This window comes from Chroicocephalus ridibundus, chromosome 6 (genome assembly GCF_963924245.1).
Source record: "Chroicocephalus ridibundus chromosome 6, bChrRid1.1, whole genome shotgun sequence".
Lineage (NCBI taxonomy): Eukaryota > Metazoa > Chordata > Aves > Charadriiformes > Laridae > Chroicocephalus > Chroicocephalus ridibundus.
The window spans coordinates 30321156-30342279 of record NC_086289.1 but is presented as its reverse complement, the minus strand read 5'-3'; the positions used below and the strand labels follow the sequence as shown (position 1 = coordinate 30342279).

At 41.3% G+C, this 21124-nt stretch overlaps 1 protein-coding gene across 4 annotated transcripts; it reads left to right on the top strand.

The window, feature by feature from the left end:
* Positions 1-5588: 5588 nt before the first annotated feature.
* On the top strand, positions 5589-19689 carry LRIT1 (leucine rich repeat, Ig-like and transmembrane domains 1). 4 transcript variants are annotated; one of them, XM_063338541.1, is made up of 6 exons: positions 5589-5654; positions 7215-7484; positions 7969-8224; positions 10787-11253; positions 14562-14867; positions 17329-19689. In XM_063338541.1, the coding sequence occupies exons 3-6, from the start codon at positions 8103-8105 to the stop codon at positions 18309-18311; spliced, it is 1878 nt and encodes a 625-aa protein (XP_063194611.1). In that variant the 5' UTR covers positions 5589-5654; positions 7215-7484; positions 7969-8102; the 3' UTR covers positions 18312-19689. The 4 variants fall into 4 exon arrangements, with proteins under 4 accessions (XP_063194611.1, XP_063194610.1, XP_063194613.1 ...); XM_063338540.1 differs by having other exon boundaries at positions 7823-8224; XM_063338542.1 differs by having other exon boundaries at positions 5603-5654; positions 7285-7484; positions 7823-8224.
* Positions 19690-21124: the final 1435 nt, after the last annotated feature.

The window sequence follows — 21124 nt, the reverse complement described above, 5'->3', positions numbered from 1 at the left end:
TCCTCTGGTCTGAGTGGGACTGTAGGACTGCTTTTGCCCTGACAAAGATCCTCTGAAATAAACTGAGTTTCTCCGAAGACTGATCTGGATGGGTTTAATATTACTGTGTCTGCAGGCAGATGGGACAGGGAAGTCAGTGCTTAGAGGAAGCTCCTGATCATCATGAGTTTCCCTCATCTTCCCAGGTTTCTTTCTCACTCTTATCTTGGTAAAGGTAGGTCATCAAAATTAGGCCAGTTATATATCTTCAAGGGTTGAACAAATGACGGATGGCCATGAAGCAAATCAGAGGACCAAAGTGTGGCACTTTTCCTTTTTGCCTTTCTGTGGGTCAGTAGGACAGTTGTGGGAGTGAGAGGCTACGTGAGGCATGCCCTGATTTTCTGCTATTACCTCCCTAGACTCCCCCCTCTTATTTCACAAATAATCATATTTGAAAAAAAATAATTATATAATGAAGCATTTAGTCCAAGAACAATCAGAATAAAAATAATTACACAGGCAATGTAATTCTCCTATTATAATCCCACCACATGCATATATATACATACATTGCATCACTGAAGATAATAGATTGAGAAGAGCTCATTACTGTGAGAAAAGTAATGTTAAGAAAATAAAATACACCAGGGCAAAATCTTTCCTTTTCCCTTTCTTCCTACCTTTTCTCTCTTCTCCTGTCGTCTTCTTTTTTTCTGTTTTTCTTGGTCCCTGGGTATAAGACTTGACTTGCACATTCCGAGAGGTTTACTAGGACTGCCAGAAGGGCATGTACTTGGCCTGCAAAGTCTTGAGGCTGCAGGCAGGTACATCAGAATAGGAAAGCCAGTGATTATCAGAGTGGAAAGAGGGCAGAGGGTTGCTGTGTCAAACATTATGCTCCATCTGCATTCAGGAGCCACACAAACAGTGCCGGAAGTTTAAATCTTCTTGCATGCCTGAGGAAGCAAAATAAAACAGGCACTGTTTCCTAAGCAGAGGTGACTCTGTAGGGCTTAGACTAATACTATTAAGGTCCAAATCAGAAAAGGTTGTTGCAGTCAGCAATATTACTGCATGACCCCCTCTGTCATGCAGCTAAGGATGCTAAGCCCAAAGTTAGCAGATTTTGTTAAACTGTGGGAACCTTACTGGATTTTAGGGAATGAAGGTACAACAGAGAAGAGGGGCCAGGAATAGAAACCTAAAAAAGTTTTACCCATTCAAAATACATATGTCAGATATGATTATGGTATGTCCAGTCATCAAAATGGACTCCAGTCAACTGGTATGTGGCTGTGGCATCTCAGAGAAGAGTAGTATTTTTTTCTGCGAGAATGATGCTGCTGGACATTACATTTATACTGTTCTAGGTGTATGTTTTGGTAACTGTATGGGTGTGTGCATGTATATACAGACAGTATATACTTCTCCATACTTCTCCAGTCTTACTCACTGTGTATTTGATTTCCCTCTTTAGATGACTTATAAAAATTCCCCTTTAATAACTGTTCTGATCAGAAATCAGTCAAGAGCTTATGGCTAGCAGAGCATATGTATTATTTTTTCTATTCATGATAACTTAAGCTTTAAATCGAGATGCTTATATATATAGATATTTATATGTACAAGTCAATGATACACTGGATTTGTTTATGTGTTTCTTTCTGTAATCTTTGTGTCATGTGTTCTTTGGCTGTGCTCTGTTAGAGATACAGGTGTTGGTCTTTGGTAAAAAATTTTAGAGTGCCTACGCCTTACTAGAGGTTCTGAGCATCGTTTCACTATGGATGTGAAATAGTAAGCACTTTGTAAGCCATACATTCCAGCAGTGAGAATTTGCTGCAATGCTTCTCTTTTCCTTCTTTTCTCCCCTTTAAAGGTCTTTATGCGTGTTTAACGAAACTAGTCAGAAAGATCAGCATCCTTAAAAAGATTCACTCTGTGCAACTCAGTTGTGTTTTTCCCGTTCATGTTATTTTTTTTTTTGGCATTACCTTGGTGGATGGTTTTATGGTAGGTAAAGCATTTACTGACATGGAATTATACATATTTTCTGTGCATTTATTGTGGGTGGAAGCATCTTCCAGCTTCCATCTAGTGGGCAAGACAAGTTCACTCTTTCATTAGTGCTCAAGACTAATAGCCTCAAAGACAGCTTTGCAGAGGGCTTTTAGGAAAGAGATAGTTCATCAGCTGTTTTCCCTCTGCAGAGGAGTTTACAGAGAGTTTGTCCCAGAGAATTTTCCTCTGGGGTCCTGCATGTCTGACCCCAGTGGCATTTGCATGTCCCTCTGGGCCTTTGGAGAAGAAGAGTAGAAGAGCCATGGCTGTGGTGGCTGGCTCACTCCTCTCTTAAGGTGAGGCAAGGGTTAGTGTCACCTCCTCCACCCTGGGGCCAAACTCACCTTCGTGGTTAGTGAGGGGATCATTCTCCTGTTGGACCTGGAGGTCCTGGGTACAATAGTGTCATGGACACCCAGCACTTTAAATTTGTGTCAGTCATGATGAGACTGCCTAGGTGCACGAGTCCAGAGGGAGGAGGGAGAGATGAGGTGGATTGGTGTATGCTTCCATCTTCAGCTAGACTTTGCCTCACGAGGATTGCTGGTTGCAACGTGGCCTTGTGAAGCAGCTTCTGCTGCGCAGACGGAAATGGGTCAAATGCTGCATTTGTAAGGGAGGTATATGCATTTATCTCCTCCTTGGGTTAGAGGTCTGTACTCGCTTCTGCTGCTCCATACTGGCCATAACAACCAGGGTAAATGTATGCACAAAAGAAATACCACTGGTAGACTTTTAATGCTTCATGACAAAAACTATTTGCTGTTTGGGTTTCTTTCATTTCTTCAGCACGCCTAGAGGTCTATTAATGACTTCAGTCCTGTAAGTCTGGAGGAGCGGCCTTCATCAGCATTAAGTGCAAGATCCAATTTAGAATGACGTAATGCATTAACGTGCTCTCAACTTGCATCAGTGGGAAGGATTTTCCACTTTACAAGATGTGCCCTGCCAGAAGCTTCTTGGAGATGCATTTACCTAATGAAATTGATTTAGTGTCTTTTAGCAGGCCTGTGTTGCCTGCTAATAAAACCTTTCAGACAAAATCATGATAATAAGGTATTTTATGGCCTTCATTTATGATAAAATATGCTGGGTTATTTGCTTTATGCCATATTTCTCTAAGTATATGGGGAAAACAAATAAAAATGAATTCTGTCCAATGGCCATATTAAAAATGAGTGACTTAGTGGAGCATACTGAATTTGTCACTCACTTTTGAGCTCGTGAGTAGAATTTGCTGATAAAACATTTCTGGGTTCAAAAAGTCTATATGGGGAAAAAATGGAAACTATAATGTCAAGTAACTAACTTAAGCTTATTAAAAACAAAACAAAACATTTTCTCTAAATTATACACTACTTAGGATAGCTAGGAAAGATTGCCATGGGCTAAACTTTGCTCCCAGTAGACTTTGACCACATTTGCTTTGTATTTACTTACACCAAAAATACAAAGAGGGAATCCAGCTGTTCTCAGAGAACACAAAACAAATTCTTACACTTCTGCTGAATGAAGCTTGCTTGCTGCTTCTTTGTGTGTTTTTTTCTCCAGCTGATATTTTTAGCTTGATGCAGAGAAGAAACTCTTTACTTCCTAAGTAAGCAGCAAGGAGCGCTATTTTTGTGATGTAGAATGCAGAATTGTGCCCATGGAAGTGAAGGGCGTAACTCCCACCAGTTTTATTATTGAACAGAATTGGCTGTCATGAAAAAAATGTTTTTACTCCACAGTGGTACCTTTGGCACCTGTAAAAGGTGATATTGATTTTAAAAAGTCTCATATAAATATCACGTGCACCTACAAGAAAATTAGCTAACGAGTGTTCCTTTTATATTAAGTAGCATAATATGGAATAACTATTCAGTAGTTGGGAGGAGATACTACACTTAAGCCTTAAAAATACCATGAAGATACAGAAAGCTGTTGCACTGCAAACAAATGCTTCTGGACAAACCAGAACTGTGTGTAAAAGTGAATACATGGTCTGTTGAACACAGTAGCCAGATTTTGCTTCCAGTTTTATCTCTTCCATCTCACTGAATTAGGGAGGGAGCATGAATGTAACCAGAAGCAGCACCTTCTTGCAGCCCACTCACCGATGCCCCCTCATGCATGCTTGCAGTTCCCATCATGCAGTCCCTGAAGTACAAGTACTGGCATCTACCCTTATGTTTTTAGGCATCTCATGTCATTGCCTTTGTTGTACCAATCTCTTCTGTTACATCTGTTCCCCTGTGCACCAGAGGAACATATCTGCTCCCTGTGCACCAAGGCCTTCCTCCTCCTCCTTTTCCTCCTTCGCCAGCTCCTTATGTCCAAAGCCTACCTGACCTGGTTTCCGCACCTCTTGATGAACCTCTTGTCATGTTTCCTCATGGTGAGGCCAGTCCCACTCTCTTGGCCATTCAGATCAAGTGTAACATGGGTGTATCTGTGACTTGACGCTTAACCCATCATTTGCATCATTTGGTGGTGATGTACCACTGAAGAATTATAAGCGAATATAGCCAATGGGGAGGAAAACCTCAAACATATAAGTGCTGATAAAACAGAACTGGGTTATTAGTTGACTGGTCCTTTTCCCTCCCTTTTCTACATGTCTCTGATACACTTGTGGATACGCTCCAAGGTGAGAAACATGTTTTTATTTATCTTGTTTTATTAATCTCTCAGCCTACCACTAGGTGTTTCTCTTTCTTGTTCAGAAGTGAGTCTGTCATGTTAACTAAATAGCAGCTTTCTTGACAAAGTGACTAGCATTAGCAGCTGCTAAGGCATGCTTTATTGATTGCTGTTGTTTTTTATTAATTAAGTTTACTTCTACTGCTCCCAGCATTTAGTTGTAACTTAGATGTTTCATTTGTGAGGCAAATTGAGGTTCATGAAAGCAAATCTTACCATACAGTTACTGTCTGCTTTCTACAGGTTTATTATTCCAGAGCTCCAATGGAGGGAAACCACTTTGTCGGCTGCATTGAAAAAAATAGAGGCAAGAGGTTAATTATATTGAATTGCTTTTTCAAGTAGAATTTAACTTCAGTGGGGAGAGAGATGTTTCAGTCAATATTGCAAGTATTGAGCTGAGGCAGAGACTGGTCAGCAAGGCAAGTTGACCAATGAGTGCACTAAAAAACCCAGTGAACTTGGTCTTAGCTTGGAGATCATTAAGGGAACTGAGAAATCATTAAATCTAGAAATGGGACCTAATGGAAGTCGATGAGTGAACAACTATGGATATTTAATGAGCAGCACTGCATCATGTTCTCATCTCCTCAGAAATAAATAATGAGATACTTGAATTTCTCTTTGAACAACAATAAATGTAGAATGTGAAAATAGCATGGGGAAAAAGAATCCTTTGGGCCATCCTCTCAGTAAGTGATTTCTACGAGCCTTAATTAATTATCGGAGTTACTTGTGAAACAAGCTTGTGTGAAACTATGGCACCATAAAATCTCTGTTTAATAGTTAGCCCCAAACCACATCTAGATTACCTTGAAACTCTGAGAGTTCATTACCCAGAATTATTGAAAAATTGCCAGTGTAATTTCATTCTGCTGAAGAACACAGGATGAATTCTGCATGAAAACAGCTATACACCAGAAATCCTGGTAAGCAATCTTTGTTAGGAGCAATGCCTTATATTGTTGCTGTAACATACTCATTAACCTTCAGGTAGCGTGTACGTAGGAATAGGTATGTAATTGCTGCACCATAGGGATCCTCCTCGCAGAGGTGGGTCATCAGCCAGGGCAGGACAGTGGGGAAGCAGTGGAGACGTAAGGGTAGTTACACCATGTAGCCTTCTGCATCCAGCTTAGCTGGGGAACGGGGCTCCCTCTGTTGCCTACAGGAATGGAGGCCAGCTTCAGCAACAAGCAACTCAAGTTGCCTGTGTTACCCTTATTTTGGAACATCCTGTCCGTCTTGACGGCTGCCTTGAATGAGTCTTTTGTTAGGGATCTGAGGTGGCTGCACAAACATGGAAGAGATTTGGGTTTGAGGAGTAACAGCTACAGCAGCTCTTCAAAACATGTCTGTCTCATAGCTGTCTCAGGTGGAAGCTTTCACAGTGAATGGTCTGTGGTGGGGTTTTTTGTTTGTTTATTTTTTTAAATCTTTTCTTCTAACCTCCAAAATGTCTTTTGGGCTAGATTGTTCATATTTCTTCCTTGGCTTTATGGAAGTTCATATTATTTGATTCTTTTATGCATCTCTGAAGAAGTGCAGCTGTAGATACACCAGGCTTTTTAAAAAGGTGCAGAGCTGTCGTTCTCTCCTAGGGAAATCTGAATTTAGCTGGTTATCTAAAAGAGGTGGGTAGAAGAGCTGTGGCATCTTCAAGCACTGACAGAAGAGACTGTGAAAGGCACTTTTTATGATCAATATGACTATAATTAAGGTCCAATAAAACCTAATTTTTAAAGAAATCTTTGGGGTTGTAATTCCTTTCCCCTTCTCTGACCTTAAGTAAAGAAAAGAGAAGCTGGGAAGTGACCGGTACTGAAAGGCCAACAGGATGCCAGGTGTCTTCTGCCTCTATCAGCCACATTTGATCCCACACTCCCATTTCTTTGGGTGAAGCAGATGGCAGAGTTCCTGTTGAGTTAACAGGGTGCAGGATTTTAGTAGAATTGCTCATGTTTTACACTGGAGTGAGGCATCTGGGACTCTCCCCTGTAACACTGCTGGGCACTGAAGCTTTCCTGAGTTCCAGAACTGAAAGAGAAATGTTTTCCTAAAGCATCTCTGAAGGAGTAGTGTCTGGTTAGTGCTTTATTGCTAGCTGTTCAGCTCCATTCAGTAACTCCTCATTTCTGGTAACTTTTAACTTGTGTTTTCTGTTTTGTGTCTGACACAGGAGTCAATTTTTCTGCCAAAGCTATAATGCAGTATGGCTGGGAAGTGGGGGAGTAGCAATCTAACCAAGTTGAAAGTAATAATCTATTATTTTCTCCAAAGCTTTTTACTTTTAAGGGAGCATTGCACATTTGTAGTGTGAGTGATTTATATACCTTCATACTCAACAGAAAATAATAGTCTGTATAAACATGAGATGCCCTTGCTGCTATGAATAGAATTTTGCTCCTGTCTCAAGTAGCTACTTCTGAAGCTTTATATTTGTGCATATTTGGGTGCTACTTTTCTCTCACATATTGTGTTCTTTGGAGTTGGATGAAGACTGATGAAAACATGCGTGGTCTCCATCAGCTTTGCAATTATGGCTGCCTTTGCTAATAGATGGGAAACAACTGTCTTCAAGGGGACTGGACAACAATAATTTGACATTCACTCCTGAGCTGTCCTTAAGACAGAGATGAGCTTTTCTTTGCATTCCTGAAGCTGTCCCATGGCCCTGCATCAGGTGGCATTCCCAGAAATGGTCCCTGGCCTGGGCTTTGCTGCATCAGCAAGTCAGAGCACAGCGCTCAGTCCTGCAGGTGTGTACTAGCCTTGATATAAACTGAAATATGTGCATATTTACTGGCTTATTCATTGTTAATTAGGCATGTTGCCAACAGTTCAATAATTGCTTGATCAAACTATGAGTTTTTAAAAGAAAAGAAACCTTTTAATAGTATCACTATATATATTTCAGTATTCTTATATAGGAGTGTATATACTTATGTTCCATTAGCACAAGAAACTGTTTTTAAATATTCCCAGTTCCCTATGAGGAAGTAAATTATTGCTCATTCCTGGTCAGATTACAGTTATCTTGCCTGTGATGAAGGTCCCCAAAAAGTATGTTTGCTTTTTTCTTGCACGGGTGCCACAGATTGTACGAGGAAGGTGTTTTGATGGGGCTCCCTGAAGGAAGAAATGCTGTCAGTACGGTTCCAGGAAGCAATAAGCACCTTCATGAAAATAACTCAAGTCCCCATCCTTAATCCCTGCCTATCCTTTTTTATCTGATGGACTCAGTGAGGGCTGGAAGATCACAGCGCGGCTGAAAACGAAAGGGAGTTAACAAGATGTGACCGGTCAATGGATAAAACAATAGGCGAAAACCTCCACGTTGCCTAGTGCCCAGGTGTCCTTCCCATGCACAGGTAGCCATGTGGATCCTGGTGAGTTTGCTCTGCTGCTTAACGGTCGGAGGACTGCCACAGGCGGGTGGCTCGTGCCCATCACAGTGCAGCTGCGCCTTCCACAGCCTCAGCGAAGGGACGAAAGCCAGGTATGCCGATACTCTCCCCAGGGGGGTTGCAGCTCTTTCTCTGGATTTTGGGGATTTTATTTCTTCTCCTCTGTAAGGATGCTCAGAGGAGAAATATTGCATCCAGACTTCTTGTCCATTATTTTTCCAGTTGCTTTGTGCTCTAGCTTTATTTGCAGAGGATTAGCTTCTGAAAACGCGGTAAGCTGATTTCAGAGAAAGCGTTTGGGCATCTCCTCTGTGAGAACAGAAGGGACATAATTACCAGTGGTGCAATGGCAAAAAGGGAATAAAATTTAAACATTTTCTTTTTTTTTTACTTTTATGCTGAAAATGCTAGTTTTAAAAAGCTTTATTCTCCTCTACTGGTTTATTTCTGAAGTATAACTAGATGTGGTTTATGTTGCGGTACCAAAAACTGCAATTCTATTTACTTAAAAAATCCTTCAGTTGGAGAGTTTAGGCAAAGCGATAGACTCCAGGTGGAAATGAACCCCAAAAATAGATAATAATAATAATAATAAAAGTAAGATAATTATCAGACCAGAAACTTTCAGTTAAAAAAGAAGACAAGATCAGAAGGGCATCCATTTTTAAATGCAATGCCATTGTACAGACGTTTCTCTGGAGGACCATAATAAAAAAGTCTTTCTGAAGGGTAATCACAAAGTAATGGTCTGACTTAATGAAATACAAGCTACATTTTTATAAGGTCTGGTTCACATTAGAGGAGATTTTGTGACAGAGATACAGTATTTGCAAAATCCTTTAGAAGAATTTTTTTCTAGACAAGACCACAGTACTGAAATGAATGGCTGTCCCCTGTATTTTGGATCCCCATGAAATAGATCTACTTTCTTATCTCTTTTATGGTACTATAGATTTAATACCAGAAATTTTCCCGGTAAGAAGCGTGGTAGAGACACTAGTCTGCAATTGTTAAGAGGGAGTGCAATAGCGGGAGAGCCAATTATTGCTCCATAAATGTCACAGTTCCCAGGGGAATTTCCTCTCAGTGACTGGAAAAAGCTGTAGTGTGTTTTGGTAAGATAAATAATAAAGCAATTATCCATTAGTCCCTTAAGGAGCATAATGTCACCTTTTTTTTCTGCATTATGATTCATATTTGTCAGTAGTAGGAGGAGATTATCCCATAGATTAAATGTTTAGTGCTCACTGACATAGTTCAGGGACACTATAAGAAGCACGCTGTTTTACTGCCATAGTGTCTCTGTTATTAAACATTTTGTGTCATGCCTACACACACACACACAAATGTTTTCTTGAAAGAGGTTTTCTGGATTTTTCTTATTTGATAGATTTTTCTCTTCCTCAAAGTCTCAACTTTCAGATGAGGGTGTGCAGGAGTTAATACCACAATAAGAGTGCTGGATCAGAGTAATGTACTATGCTTTGATTATAAATTAACAATTTAACTGTAGGCTCAAATAATGTGTAACTCCGGGAAACTTGCATGAAGAGTTCAGTGATGTTATTTGTTTTTGTTGATGGTTGAGGAACAATTGCTTTCAGTCAAAACCAATCTACTTTTGGCAGCTGTGTAATATTCTGTTTATCAGCCAGGCAGTGTGACAAGAAAATGTCACTTGCCTAATCACATTACATTTCTTGCGGTATCTTGTTTAGCATGTGGAGTGGGACATGCCTATCTAACCTGTTACCTTTTACAAGGTGGCTTTGCATTTTGTTAAGAACTTGCCTTTCTCTCCTTGCTGATAGGCAAATTAAAGTCCAGTCTCAGAGACCTATTTTGACTCCCTTCATTCCTCATGGCTATCTACTATCCCATATCTTGGCAAAGTCAAAGTCATAATTTTTTGTGTGAAGGCTGTGAAAATGCAGCATAGGGTTTTCATGATTTGACCTCTAGAGATTAGAAATTGGAAGGAACGATTAAGACACATAAATCTGCCTTGCTTTTAGTATAGCATTTTCCAAAGATTTAATTTTCTGCACTTTCACTCTCATAACTCTATGTCCCTGTGGTGCAGTGACTGCTACCATCTGTACACACCTTCCCAACTATTTCATTGTAAAGCAGAGCTTGCTGTAGTGTATTTCCAGTGAGTTCTTAGCTGACTTTTTTATCCTCATTTCATGAATGAAAGATCCTGTGCCGTATTGAGTCTATATTACTTCCTGCCATCCACACGTCAGTAAGGCTTCTTTTCGTATGCCTTTTATTGTTCAATTTATGGATCCTTTAGTTTTAACATGCACTAGAATCCTCTGTTGTGCATGAATATTGTCACTGCTGTCTATCATAAGCACTCTAAAAAAAACGGAAAGAAAAAAAAAGCAGGAACACTGTATGGGCCAGACTCAGACTCACACCACTCCAGGAGAGGCACAAGATGCAATCTCTGCAGTCAAAAGATACATATGAGTTACCGCAAATTGATGTACTTACTTATGGTGATGATGTAGAGATCAGCAGCAAGTAAGAAACAACAAGAAAGCTTGTGAAAAAAGAAAATCAGATAAAAATCTTGCATTAAAAGAAAGTTTCAAAACCTTTTCAAAATACAAGAAAGTCACATCTGTGTTTGTGTTTCCCCCCAGGACAGTGCTGTGTAATGACCCGGAGATGACCCTCACTCCTGTGAACATTCCTGTAGATACGTCCAAGCTTCGCATAGAAAAGACAGCCATCCGCAGGGTGCCAGGAGAGGCTTTCCATGGCCTCCACAACCTGGAGTACCTCTGGATGCCCTATAATTCCCTGGCCACCCTCAGTGGGATCACCTTCAAGGGCCTCCGTCGCTTGCAGGAGCTGAGGCTGGATGGGAACGACTTAATATCATTCCCCTGGGAAACCTTGGCTGACATGCCACAGCTAAGGCTTCTGGATTTACACAACAACGAACTTACCTCAATCCCTCCAGATGCTGCTCGTTATGTCAGGAATATCACATACCTGGACCTGTCTAGCAATAAGCTGATGACTCTTCCTCAGGCTCTTATTGCCACCTGGGCCAACCTCCAGTCTGTCCCTTACTTCCCCAACGATAACTCCAAGATCATCCTAGGTAAGAGAAGCTCCTGTCATTTTTCAGAGGGGACACAAACGTCAAGAGCTCCGCATCTTATTGCAGCATTTTCACCCACTGTGGTTACCACAGCAAGTACACTGCTGTGTACAATTTAATACCCCATATAAAATGTGGAAATTTGTTTACATATTAACAAACTCACCTCAGGCTCCCCACACCCAGCTTATTACACCATAAACTTCATCACTTGCTCGAATCTTTTAACACAAAACCAATCACTCTTTCTCAAGCCCTTTTTATTTATTGACACTGCTATTTTTGACAGAAATATAAATATGATTAGAGCTCCACAGCATTCATGTTCTGTTTTCTAATAACAGTTACTATGGAATTGATCCATTTTAAGCAGCATTAAATGAAAAAGATGGATATTTATTAGGTCCAAATTAAAGAGGAATAAAGTCATCACTGAGCATAAAATCTGGGTCAGCACTGCGAGTTTTTGTTTTTCCAGAGCCTTGTTTATCTGTTCACCCAGAGTTAAATCCTAGTCTCCCCAAAGTCACCAAGATAGTGCTGCCTTCAAGGGCAGCTATAAGGTTACAAGAATCCACATTTTGGTGACAATTCTGGGCTCCTCAGAAGTACGGCTTTTGGGCATTTGTCCATTTTGTTGTCAGAAGGCATATTACAGATGACTGTCTTGAATCCTCTCAGTTGCAGTATCCCCAGATGAGGTTTCGAGCACATTTACTAGTTCAGGGGATTACTACTCAGCCTTTTAGCCATCGTGCACTGGTTCAAATCCACAGCAGGTTGATGATGGTTCAGAGTTGTTGCCATCTGCTGTCTTCACTTGCGATGAGCTGACCCAGCTCCACTGACTGTTTGATCTGTGGGGTTTTGTGTATCTGCATGTACTGCCTTGACAGCCATGGATGTGAGTTCAGGCACTTGCTGATAATCTCATCAGAGACATTGCAAGTTTTCCCTTGCTCTGGAAAGTGCCCGCTGCTCTTTGTTCTGCGGATAAATTTAGGGTGGTAAAGTTTTTAAAACCGGATTGCAGTGGAAAAAGACATAAGACTTTAAAAAGATTCAAATTACCACCTGCAAAGCTTTTAGTGTCCTTAGCAGATGTTGTTTAAGGTTTCACTAGCATCAGGAGAGGAGCAGGTGTTTTGTCATCTTGTTTTGCCAGATGTGGTATCAAGTTCTTTAAGCCAAAGCTGGCTGTTTGGGATTGCCCATTTCATTTGCGGCATGAGAAGACACTGCCTAGATCATACTCTTTTCTTTATTTAATTTCTAGGGTCGTTAGATGTAAAAATGTTATTCCATTCAATATAGATTAGGAGAGTATTTTGTCGAGAAGAACAGATCATGCCTTGATGCTTGTAGCCAACCTGACTGTTTACGTAGCCAGCTGTGCACAGGTTGCTTGTGCCAGGATCCTAAAAAATTCATGTAGGCAAATGAGTATAATGCTAAGATTAATACAGTAATGCATAGGCACTCCAGCTCCTAGGTCCTATCCCGCTGACACCCATAGGGACCAGGTATATGAAACACACGTCCCTCGCAGGAGCAGAATGGGAGAACACAGCTGCACATTTCCATTTCACTTTGCCCATGGCTGTTTCTCATGGAGGCATAAAAAAAATCCATGAATAATAAAGAATCAGCCCAGTCCCTTCCTTTGTCTACAGTGCATCATCACGACTCCTCTTCAGAGCCCTTGCTTGTAGACTACTTCAAGAAGAAGTACTTCCAACAGTAGCTTGCTGGCTGATAATCTGCCAAGGCTGCAAGCTTTTGCACATGAGGATTGTCCATGTGATCCCACAGGACTGTGCCATGCAGGGCAGAAAAAAGGGCTCACTGGGGCTTTAGGGGTGCTGCAGCATCACCTAGGGCTGGGGCACCTGCCAGGGAATCTGGAATAAATTCTTATCTAGTGCATGAAATCAGAAGTAATCTGCTAGCAAAAATGCCATAAAACAACAAAGCTAAACTCTGAACTTTCATTCTTTATAGTCCCCTTAACTTCCATGCATTAATTTGTAAGAAATGCCCTCCCACCAAGGTTCACCACTTTCAGGCCCCTTCCAAGCCTGGGTAGGATGGTATGCAATGGTCTCAGCAAAGAGATTTTTCAGCAGCCTTTAAAACAGTTTATTTGAGACCTGAGGGGCTTTTGATTGAACCCGTGTTTCTGTTGACTTCTGTTGCTCCTGGTCTAGGCTTCAGTGCATGCCTGGAGTTAGGTGGTATAAATATCCCCAGTGCTAATTATGCTGGGTGAAGTTGTTAGAGACCATGAACTGTCCATAGGACAGGTGATTGTGAATATTTGTAAGTAGGATGACACAGATTTAATCAGAATGCAGTAACTTCTGTTCCTGCATTGCCCTAGCTCGATTCCGCTTTTTCAGTCCCATCTTCACAGGTCTGTTTTTAATAGAGTAATGTCTCATTTTTGCCGAATTTGAATTCAGTAAGCACACACTGAGATGACAGAAAAAAGATAGAGAGAAACATTCTGGGACTCTGAAACAGGAGTGCATTCTTCAATATACCCCTTTCTGTGTATATTCTTAATATAATTATTGTCTATTTATGTTCTTTTATATACCATGACATGTATATTCTTCAATTTACTCCTTAACACCGTTCTTTCATCTTATCAAGCATAAATTAGCATTTCAGGATAAACAACTGATTACTAAAATAATGAAAAAAAACTTAGAATAACAGGGATGGAAGAGAACTCTTACAGTCAAGTAGGATCATCTTCACCTATTGCAGGCCTGACAGTTGGCCTGATAATCTGCCTAATATTTTAATAACCTCCAGTGAGAAGAATTTCTTAGCCTGTCTAGGAAAGAGACTGCATAGCCTCTTCATACCAAAAAAATCCACATCCCAAAACAAAACAACCCTTCCCCATAGCTACTTGTTTTTTCCATCCTGGAACCAAATGTTCTTATAATAACTTCTTGTTCTGCTTCTTTACGTGCATAAATAGCAATGTTTTCATGATATGAATAATCCTGCTTTGAATTTAAAGAATATGATTTCAGCTCTAGATTTTGAGATACCTTAGCAAGCCATGTTTGTTCCCTTCTACTAACTGGCAACTACGGGATCCATCAAGCTCAGCCAACAGCAGCAAGGGTCTGTTGGGAAAACACCACCCCCTGCGTACCTTGCCCATGCACAGGCAATCCTTGCTGAGCAGATTAGGAGCCTATCACAGTTTGTTCTGCTGAAAAATAGAAACAAAAGTGGCAGAAACAAAAGGTGCTGTTGGAGTGACTTAGTGCTCTGATTTATTTTGACAGGCTTGCAAGACAATCCCTGGGTATGTGACTGCAGTCTCTATGAAATGGTCCATTTCCTAAATTTCCAGTCTCCTAACATAGCATTCATTGAGCCCAGGCTGAAATGCTTCACCCCCCGGAGCCTTGCAGGAGTCTTCTTCAGCCAAGTTGAGCTAAGGAAATGTCAAAGCCCTGTTGTACATACATCCGTAGCCAAAGTAAAGACCATCCTGGGCAGCACTGTGCTACTGCGATGTGGGACAACGGGGGTGCCCATTCCTGAGCTCAGCTGGAGAAGGGCTGATGGTGCTCAACTGAACGGCACAGGTGGGTTTGGTTTAAGCTTTTCTTGTACACGGGGACTGAATGAGGGAGACCTGCACCTTTATTTTCTGTGGACTGTACAGCAAATGGAAGCTTCTATGACAATAGATCCTTATCACTGATAAAGGACCCGAAAAAAGAAAGTTGTGCAAAATGAGATTCACTGTAATTCACAATAGTATACTGTGTAATTCACTATAGCATTGTGATTTTCTATAAACTATAAAATTGCTTACATGTTGATGTAAATATCGTCAGATAAATGTATACTATCATGTGTAAAAAGCTGTTTTTTCTTTGTTTCATAACAATTGTGGTGGTAGTGAGACGAGCCAAGGGGTTTTCTGCAAATCTGTTGGAGCTGAAGAAATTAAATATGTCCAGCTGTAGCAAGAGATTTCTTTAGGTTAGTTATTTAGTTATTCAGTCACTGAAAAGGCTTCCCACTGAATTATTTTATGGGTCTTTGAGAGTAATGATAAGGTACTATTAATCAGTTAGTAAACATTTCTGGCAGAGAGATGTCTGATGTGAATTCAACTGGGATTTGAATCTGCTGTGGCAAGGAAAGAAAAGATTGCAAACATGCAACATTACTGATATATTAAAAGAGAAAAGAGCCACTAAACTGCTGAAGGATAAAATACTTCAGTGACAATGCTTCCAAGAAATGGCTCATTTCTGATGGATTGACAAAGTCTCTTGGGAAAATGCTCTGTGAGAGAAACGCTTACCAAGTCCCTCTTCTGTGCTCACCCCTCTTGTGGGGGAAGCCTTCAACCAACCATTGTTTTTGTAACGGATCATGTTTTCATTTCCATTCACAAGAATGATTGGACGCCAAATTGCAATGTTGGTCCTTTAATGTTTGGGGAATTTAGGGAAGAAACCTTTGCTGCACTCAAGGCAGTCATGCTTAGTTTTTTGCCCTCGAGGTTTTAGATCAGGACCTGAACTTTCATCCCTCCAACCTCCCCTGAACGCTACTGTCTCCCAGGCCTGGCCCTGACTTTCACAGAAGGTCTAAATTCAGCAGATAAATTGCTAAGTGTGCAGTCTGATCTTCCAAGGGTTACTGCGCTCCTCAGTGCACAGAAACAGGAGAGCATTTTTCTGTCACAGCAGTAGAACCACTTGTAATAAATATCCTTTTCTGGGATCTGTACAAGTCATTGCTCTGTTGTGCATGATGTGCAGGATGTAGCAGAGCTGCTCCTCATAATTATAATGTCTACCCGTTGTGCTGCAAATGTCCCTCCTACACTTGAAAGAGAACCAAAACAAAAAATAGAAGAGAGAATGCTTTCTTGAAAGCATATGTTGCATTTACTTTGAGCTACAACTGAGAATGATTAAATTTTTGCCCCATTAAATCAGACTTTCGCACCTTTCAATAAAAAGCTGGCTGAAAATATACATTATTTCTCAGCAATGGCAGCTTCTGTGCCAATACGACTGTTTGAAATGTTGGCGTTCTGAATTGAAAGGAGTGAGAAACAGCCCACAGTCTGTATGTATGGGGAAGTGCCATAGGAAGACTGGTAGCTTTATGTTTTCTAATATACCCATTCAGTAAATAATTAAACTGAAAAAGTAACTTCTGCTGCCATTGTATTTCATTGCCTTTGGAACACGCCCTGGTTGCCAAGGCTGGATCCTGACCCCACGAGGGCTTGGGAGAAGTTTGCATCCTGTCTTACCTTTGCCTTTCAGACCTTTAAAATGGGAGAGGGCAGAGATAGTACGTCCTCATCCTAAGGAGGCTGGTTAAACAATGAAGAAGGTGCTTTACCCTTCGGCATGATCTCAGCTCTTTTTTTCTGCACAAATAGAAAAAAGCCCAAAAAAAGAGCTACTTTTAGCCTCCTGGTAAACCAAGTGAGAAAATCAACACTCAGCTGTGTCCATACCATTCAGTGGTAAGTTATCAGACTTCCCTGTGTTTGGCTCAATATGAAAACCTGCACTAATTTAGCAGTAAAAGGGAGATTATTTTTCAGCTATTTTTCTTCATATCCTCTAGACTAGTCCATAAGTGGTTTTTAGAAGAAAATCTCCAGTTTGTATTTTCTGTTGCTCAGAGGACTGTGTCTAATGTTCAACTAGGTCATGTTACTGCCTCCTCCTTCCACTCTTTTAAGTATTGTTCCTACATGAGAGCTTTTAAGCCTTTTTTTTTTTAATGGAAGAAACTTTCCTATTTTGTTTTCAAACTGTTCATCACTTGGGAGGAAATAGCATCAAATGCTTCACATATATTTGGTCTGAAGCAGTGTAAATCCCGACATAACTTAATTTTAGAGTTAATGTCCTTTTCTTGGATTTACTTTGATTTTGTGGCAAAAAGAAATGATTCTACTGTATCAAGCAGACATTTGGTTGATTGAATCTTAATATTTTACAAAACATGTTCTTAATTCTATTGATTATTGCCTATTTATTTTACATTTTTCCTTCTTTGCAGTTCACCAAGAGATTTCCAGTGATGGGATGAGCTGGTCTATTCTGGGTCTGCCTGTAGTCTCTTATCTTGACTCTGGAGAGTACATCTGCAAAGCAAAGAATTTTCTGGGGGCAACAGAGGCGTTCATATCTCTCATCATCACGGACTCAGAAAGCACGGATGACCCCAACTCTAATGCCAAAGGTGCATGGAGCGGGAAGGCAAGCGGGATGGAGGCAGCTGCCTACAATGACAAGCTAGTGGCAAGGTACGTTATCACCACCTCCACTGTGCCTACCCTGGAGGCTGGAGTGGGCACCGGAGAGGGCCTTCTCCCAGATGTGGCACAAGATAGCAACCCCAGAAACCTGCTGGTGAGCCCACCTACTGGCCAGCAGGAGCCAGAGCGAATTGTGAGGTCCGTCAGGGTGATAGGAGACACAGATCAGAGTATCACCCTGGCCTGGAAGGCGCCTCTGGCAAAGAACACAACAGTGTTCAGTGTCCTCTATGCCATCTTTGGAGAGAGAGACATGCGTCGGATCAATGTGGAGCCAGGGAAGACAAAGGTCACCATTTATGGTCTGCTGCCAAAGACCAAATACATCGTATGTGTCTGTGTGAAAGGGCTGATCCCCAGGAAGGAGCAATGCATCATATTTTCCACCGACGAAGTTGTCAGTGCAGGAGGGACCCAGAAGCTCATCAATGTGGTTGTCATCAGCGTGGCCTGTGTCATTGCTGTTCCTCTGACGCTGGTGGTCTGCTGCGGAGCACTGAAAAGGCGCTGCAAAAAATGCTTTGTGCGGAAACCCAAGGAAATTCAGGAGTCCTATGTCACCTTTGAAAGCCTGTCTCCTGGGGCCAAGGCAAAAGGCGTGGAAGGAGAATACTTGACTAGACATACTCCTGATGAGTCGAACAGGCTGCTGTCTGCCCGATCCAGTGTGGATTCAGAAGCAATACCAAAGATAGAGGGGCAACCTAATGAATACTTTTGCTGATAGTAAATAGGCTGATTGTCAGCTCGCTAGGTGGAAAGCATAGGGTGGAAAGTATGGTGGAAAGAATGACTGTGCTCTAGCACTGCAGGCCACCCTGTCAATGTGTCCATCTCCAACATGTTCTGGAGAAGGATGCAAGAGGGTAGATGGTGCCCAGGCTTTACAGAAATGTGTTGCTTATCCCACCTGGGGTTTGCTGTTTTTTACCCAGTCAAAAGCTTCTATAATAATTGCCTCATTTTCCTGGACCACTTTTATTTTCGTAAAATGAAGCGTGCACACTGAGTGTGAGGACATTAAGCAAAATTTCTGAGCATGCTCTGCTCAGTGTTGTTTAGTACCTGCTCTGCAATATGCTAAGTATTTTATTCTCAGGTCTTTTGATGTTCTTTTGGTTGACAAATGGGGGAGTGTTTAGTAATTTTAAATAAATATCTATGAAGGTGAAGATTGAGTCTCACCTCTTACATCCCCCATGTTTGCGTGAAACATGCGGCTTGATGCTTAATAGATCACTAGGCGCAGATGTACAGCAACCGTTTCTACTATGTCCAACATAATAACAGCTCTGTGCTCTGAATTCAGAGAAACGTGCAAAGGAGAGAGAAATCAAGAGACAAAACCCAATCCACTCCTAAGAATGCATAATAGAGAGTGTTTTGTGATTGCACTTTGGCCCTAAACACTATTCTTAAGATTTTCTTGAACAACAGTACCACTCAGGTCTTTCAGTATCAGGCCTAGCTGGCAATTTTTAGCTGTATTGTAATTAGTAGAGTATGTTTTATATCAGCTGTGCTAGTTAAAAATCATACAATATCCTACTCTGCAAATGGTATGTGGCATTGTAGTGCTTTGTAATCATACTGAAAAACCTACATTAGACAGTTCTGCAAAAATCTCTCAGACCAGCCCTGCGGTTGCTGCCAGCTCTCCTGACAAAACTGGTGGTGAAGACCAGAAGGCTCAGCCACGCACATGTGGTTTGGTTGTGAAAATGCCTTGCTCCGCGCAGAGCAGGGGGATGTGGTGTGGTGGCAGACCCCTGGCCAGACACACATCAGCCATACTTTCACTATGCCATCAGTGGTGGCAGAGGCTCAGTGCGGACTTTCGGTTTTCAAACATTTTACAGGTTCAAGAACCCTGAAAAGAACTGTCTAATATTCATCTAAATGTACTTTCGTATCCAGCATGAGCTAATCAGTTATTTAAGTCCTGCTGCTCCACTGGAATTTGGATCTGAGTGCTTATCACAAAGCAATTCCCAACTGTGTAATTTTCTACTCCAGTCCCTCATGTAGTAATACTGTATATAATGTTTTTCTCTTTGTAATAAATATTCTTCATGAAGAAAATTATATATGTTCTGCCAAATGTTGAATGGGAGGGATCCAGCCAAGTTGAAACGATAACTGATAAAGTTTGCTGAATTGTTTTGAAATGTGTATTTGTAAATGCATTGGAAGGATCTCTACTCACATTCTGCACGGGTACATACAGTGTGGGTTAGCAAAATTTGCTTTTGGAGCAAAATTCAGTTCGAATGGAGCCCCGTATGGATTTGGCAAGTCTTCCTTGTACGGAAGGTTTCAGTTATGTCAGATTACTTGGCCTGATGGAAAAAGCAAGTAATTTGATCTCAACATAAATTCTAGCAACAGGGTATACATTACAATAGTTTCTGATAGGACTCCCTCTATTCCTTACATTGGTGATAAAGAGTATTGGGAGAATTTGTCAATGCCTGTATAAAAGAAGGCATGCTACTTCTATCACTGAACTGCATAGATTTTTAGGTTTACAAATAACATTTTGCAAAATTATGTATTTTAATACAACAAGTTAATTGATGAAGTATGTAGTATGTTATAGATCTATTACTTATTTATACAGTTGCATTTCCCAGGATGATTTTTAGAGTCTCTTTCCAAGGTAGAACAAAAATATTCTTCCAGTAGCAGTTTTTGGGATGAGTTACAAGGATTGCTGTATTGTTGAGCCTGATTCCTGCCCACATCTGCAGCAGTATCACTGCACCGTGCAGAAATCAGCCTGACATGGCCCTGGATGGATAAGCTATCCCTGAAGAATCAAGGCTGTCCTAAAGCTCTCCCGTGGTGAACGGAGTGGACCTACTGCCCAAGGACTTTCCCGTAAGTCAGGTTTGCAGGAGCTAACTGGGAAGGAGAGAGAGGTATTTTACCCTTCGGCTGCGTGAAGGCACGAGCTGGGTAATTTGCCACATGCAGCCCTGTCGAGGAGCAGCCCTCGCCTGCTCCGTGGGTGCATGCTTCGACACATGGTCTGTGAGTTGGCAATGGAAAAGGCAGCGGCTGGGCCAGCGCTGTCGCTCTGTGCTTGTGGGGAGGGGAGGATGGAGAGGTCATCCTGTGACATTCACTGTGGATATGTTAAGCTTTACAGACTCTACTGGATATTTTTTTGCACTTTGAATAAATAGTGATCCCAAGTAGAACAAACATGATTTTTTCTTTTCTATTTCCTATGGCTGTTTCTCACTGTCTCATAGGTGAGGCATCACAGTTTACCATCTCCAGTGCTGCTGCTCCAAAACAAGCCCCTCTCTCTCCTGCAGTGGTGATTCATACAAGATAGGCAATAGATGGAAACAAGTAAACTGATTTTCTGCTGAATGTGACTTTCAAGGCTCTGGGTCAGATTTTCAGTGGTATGAGGCATATAAAGAAGCAGATAAATACCTCACTGGATTTTTTTGTTGTTGCTGTTTTAACCGAAGGGGTGTTAGGCACCTAGTTGCAGCAGGATTAGCTCAGGCAAGCTTCCCTCTC

Bases quoted from the DNA above. Each gene is read 5' to 3' on its own strand.
- LRIT1 (XM_063338541.1), top strand. From the start codon at position 8,103: ATGTGGATCCTGGTGAGTTTGCTCTGCTGCTTAACGGTCGGAGGACTG. The intron at 8,225-10,786 runs GTATGCCGATAC...GTTTCCCCCCAG, and splicing joins AGCGAAGGGACGAAAGCCAG to GACAGTGCTGTGTAATGACC. The intron at 11,254-14,561 runs GTAAGAGAAGCT...TTATTTTGACAG, and splicing joins TAACTCCAAGATCATCCTAG to GCTTGCAAGACAATCCCTGG.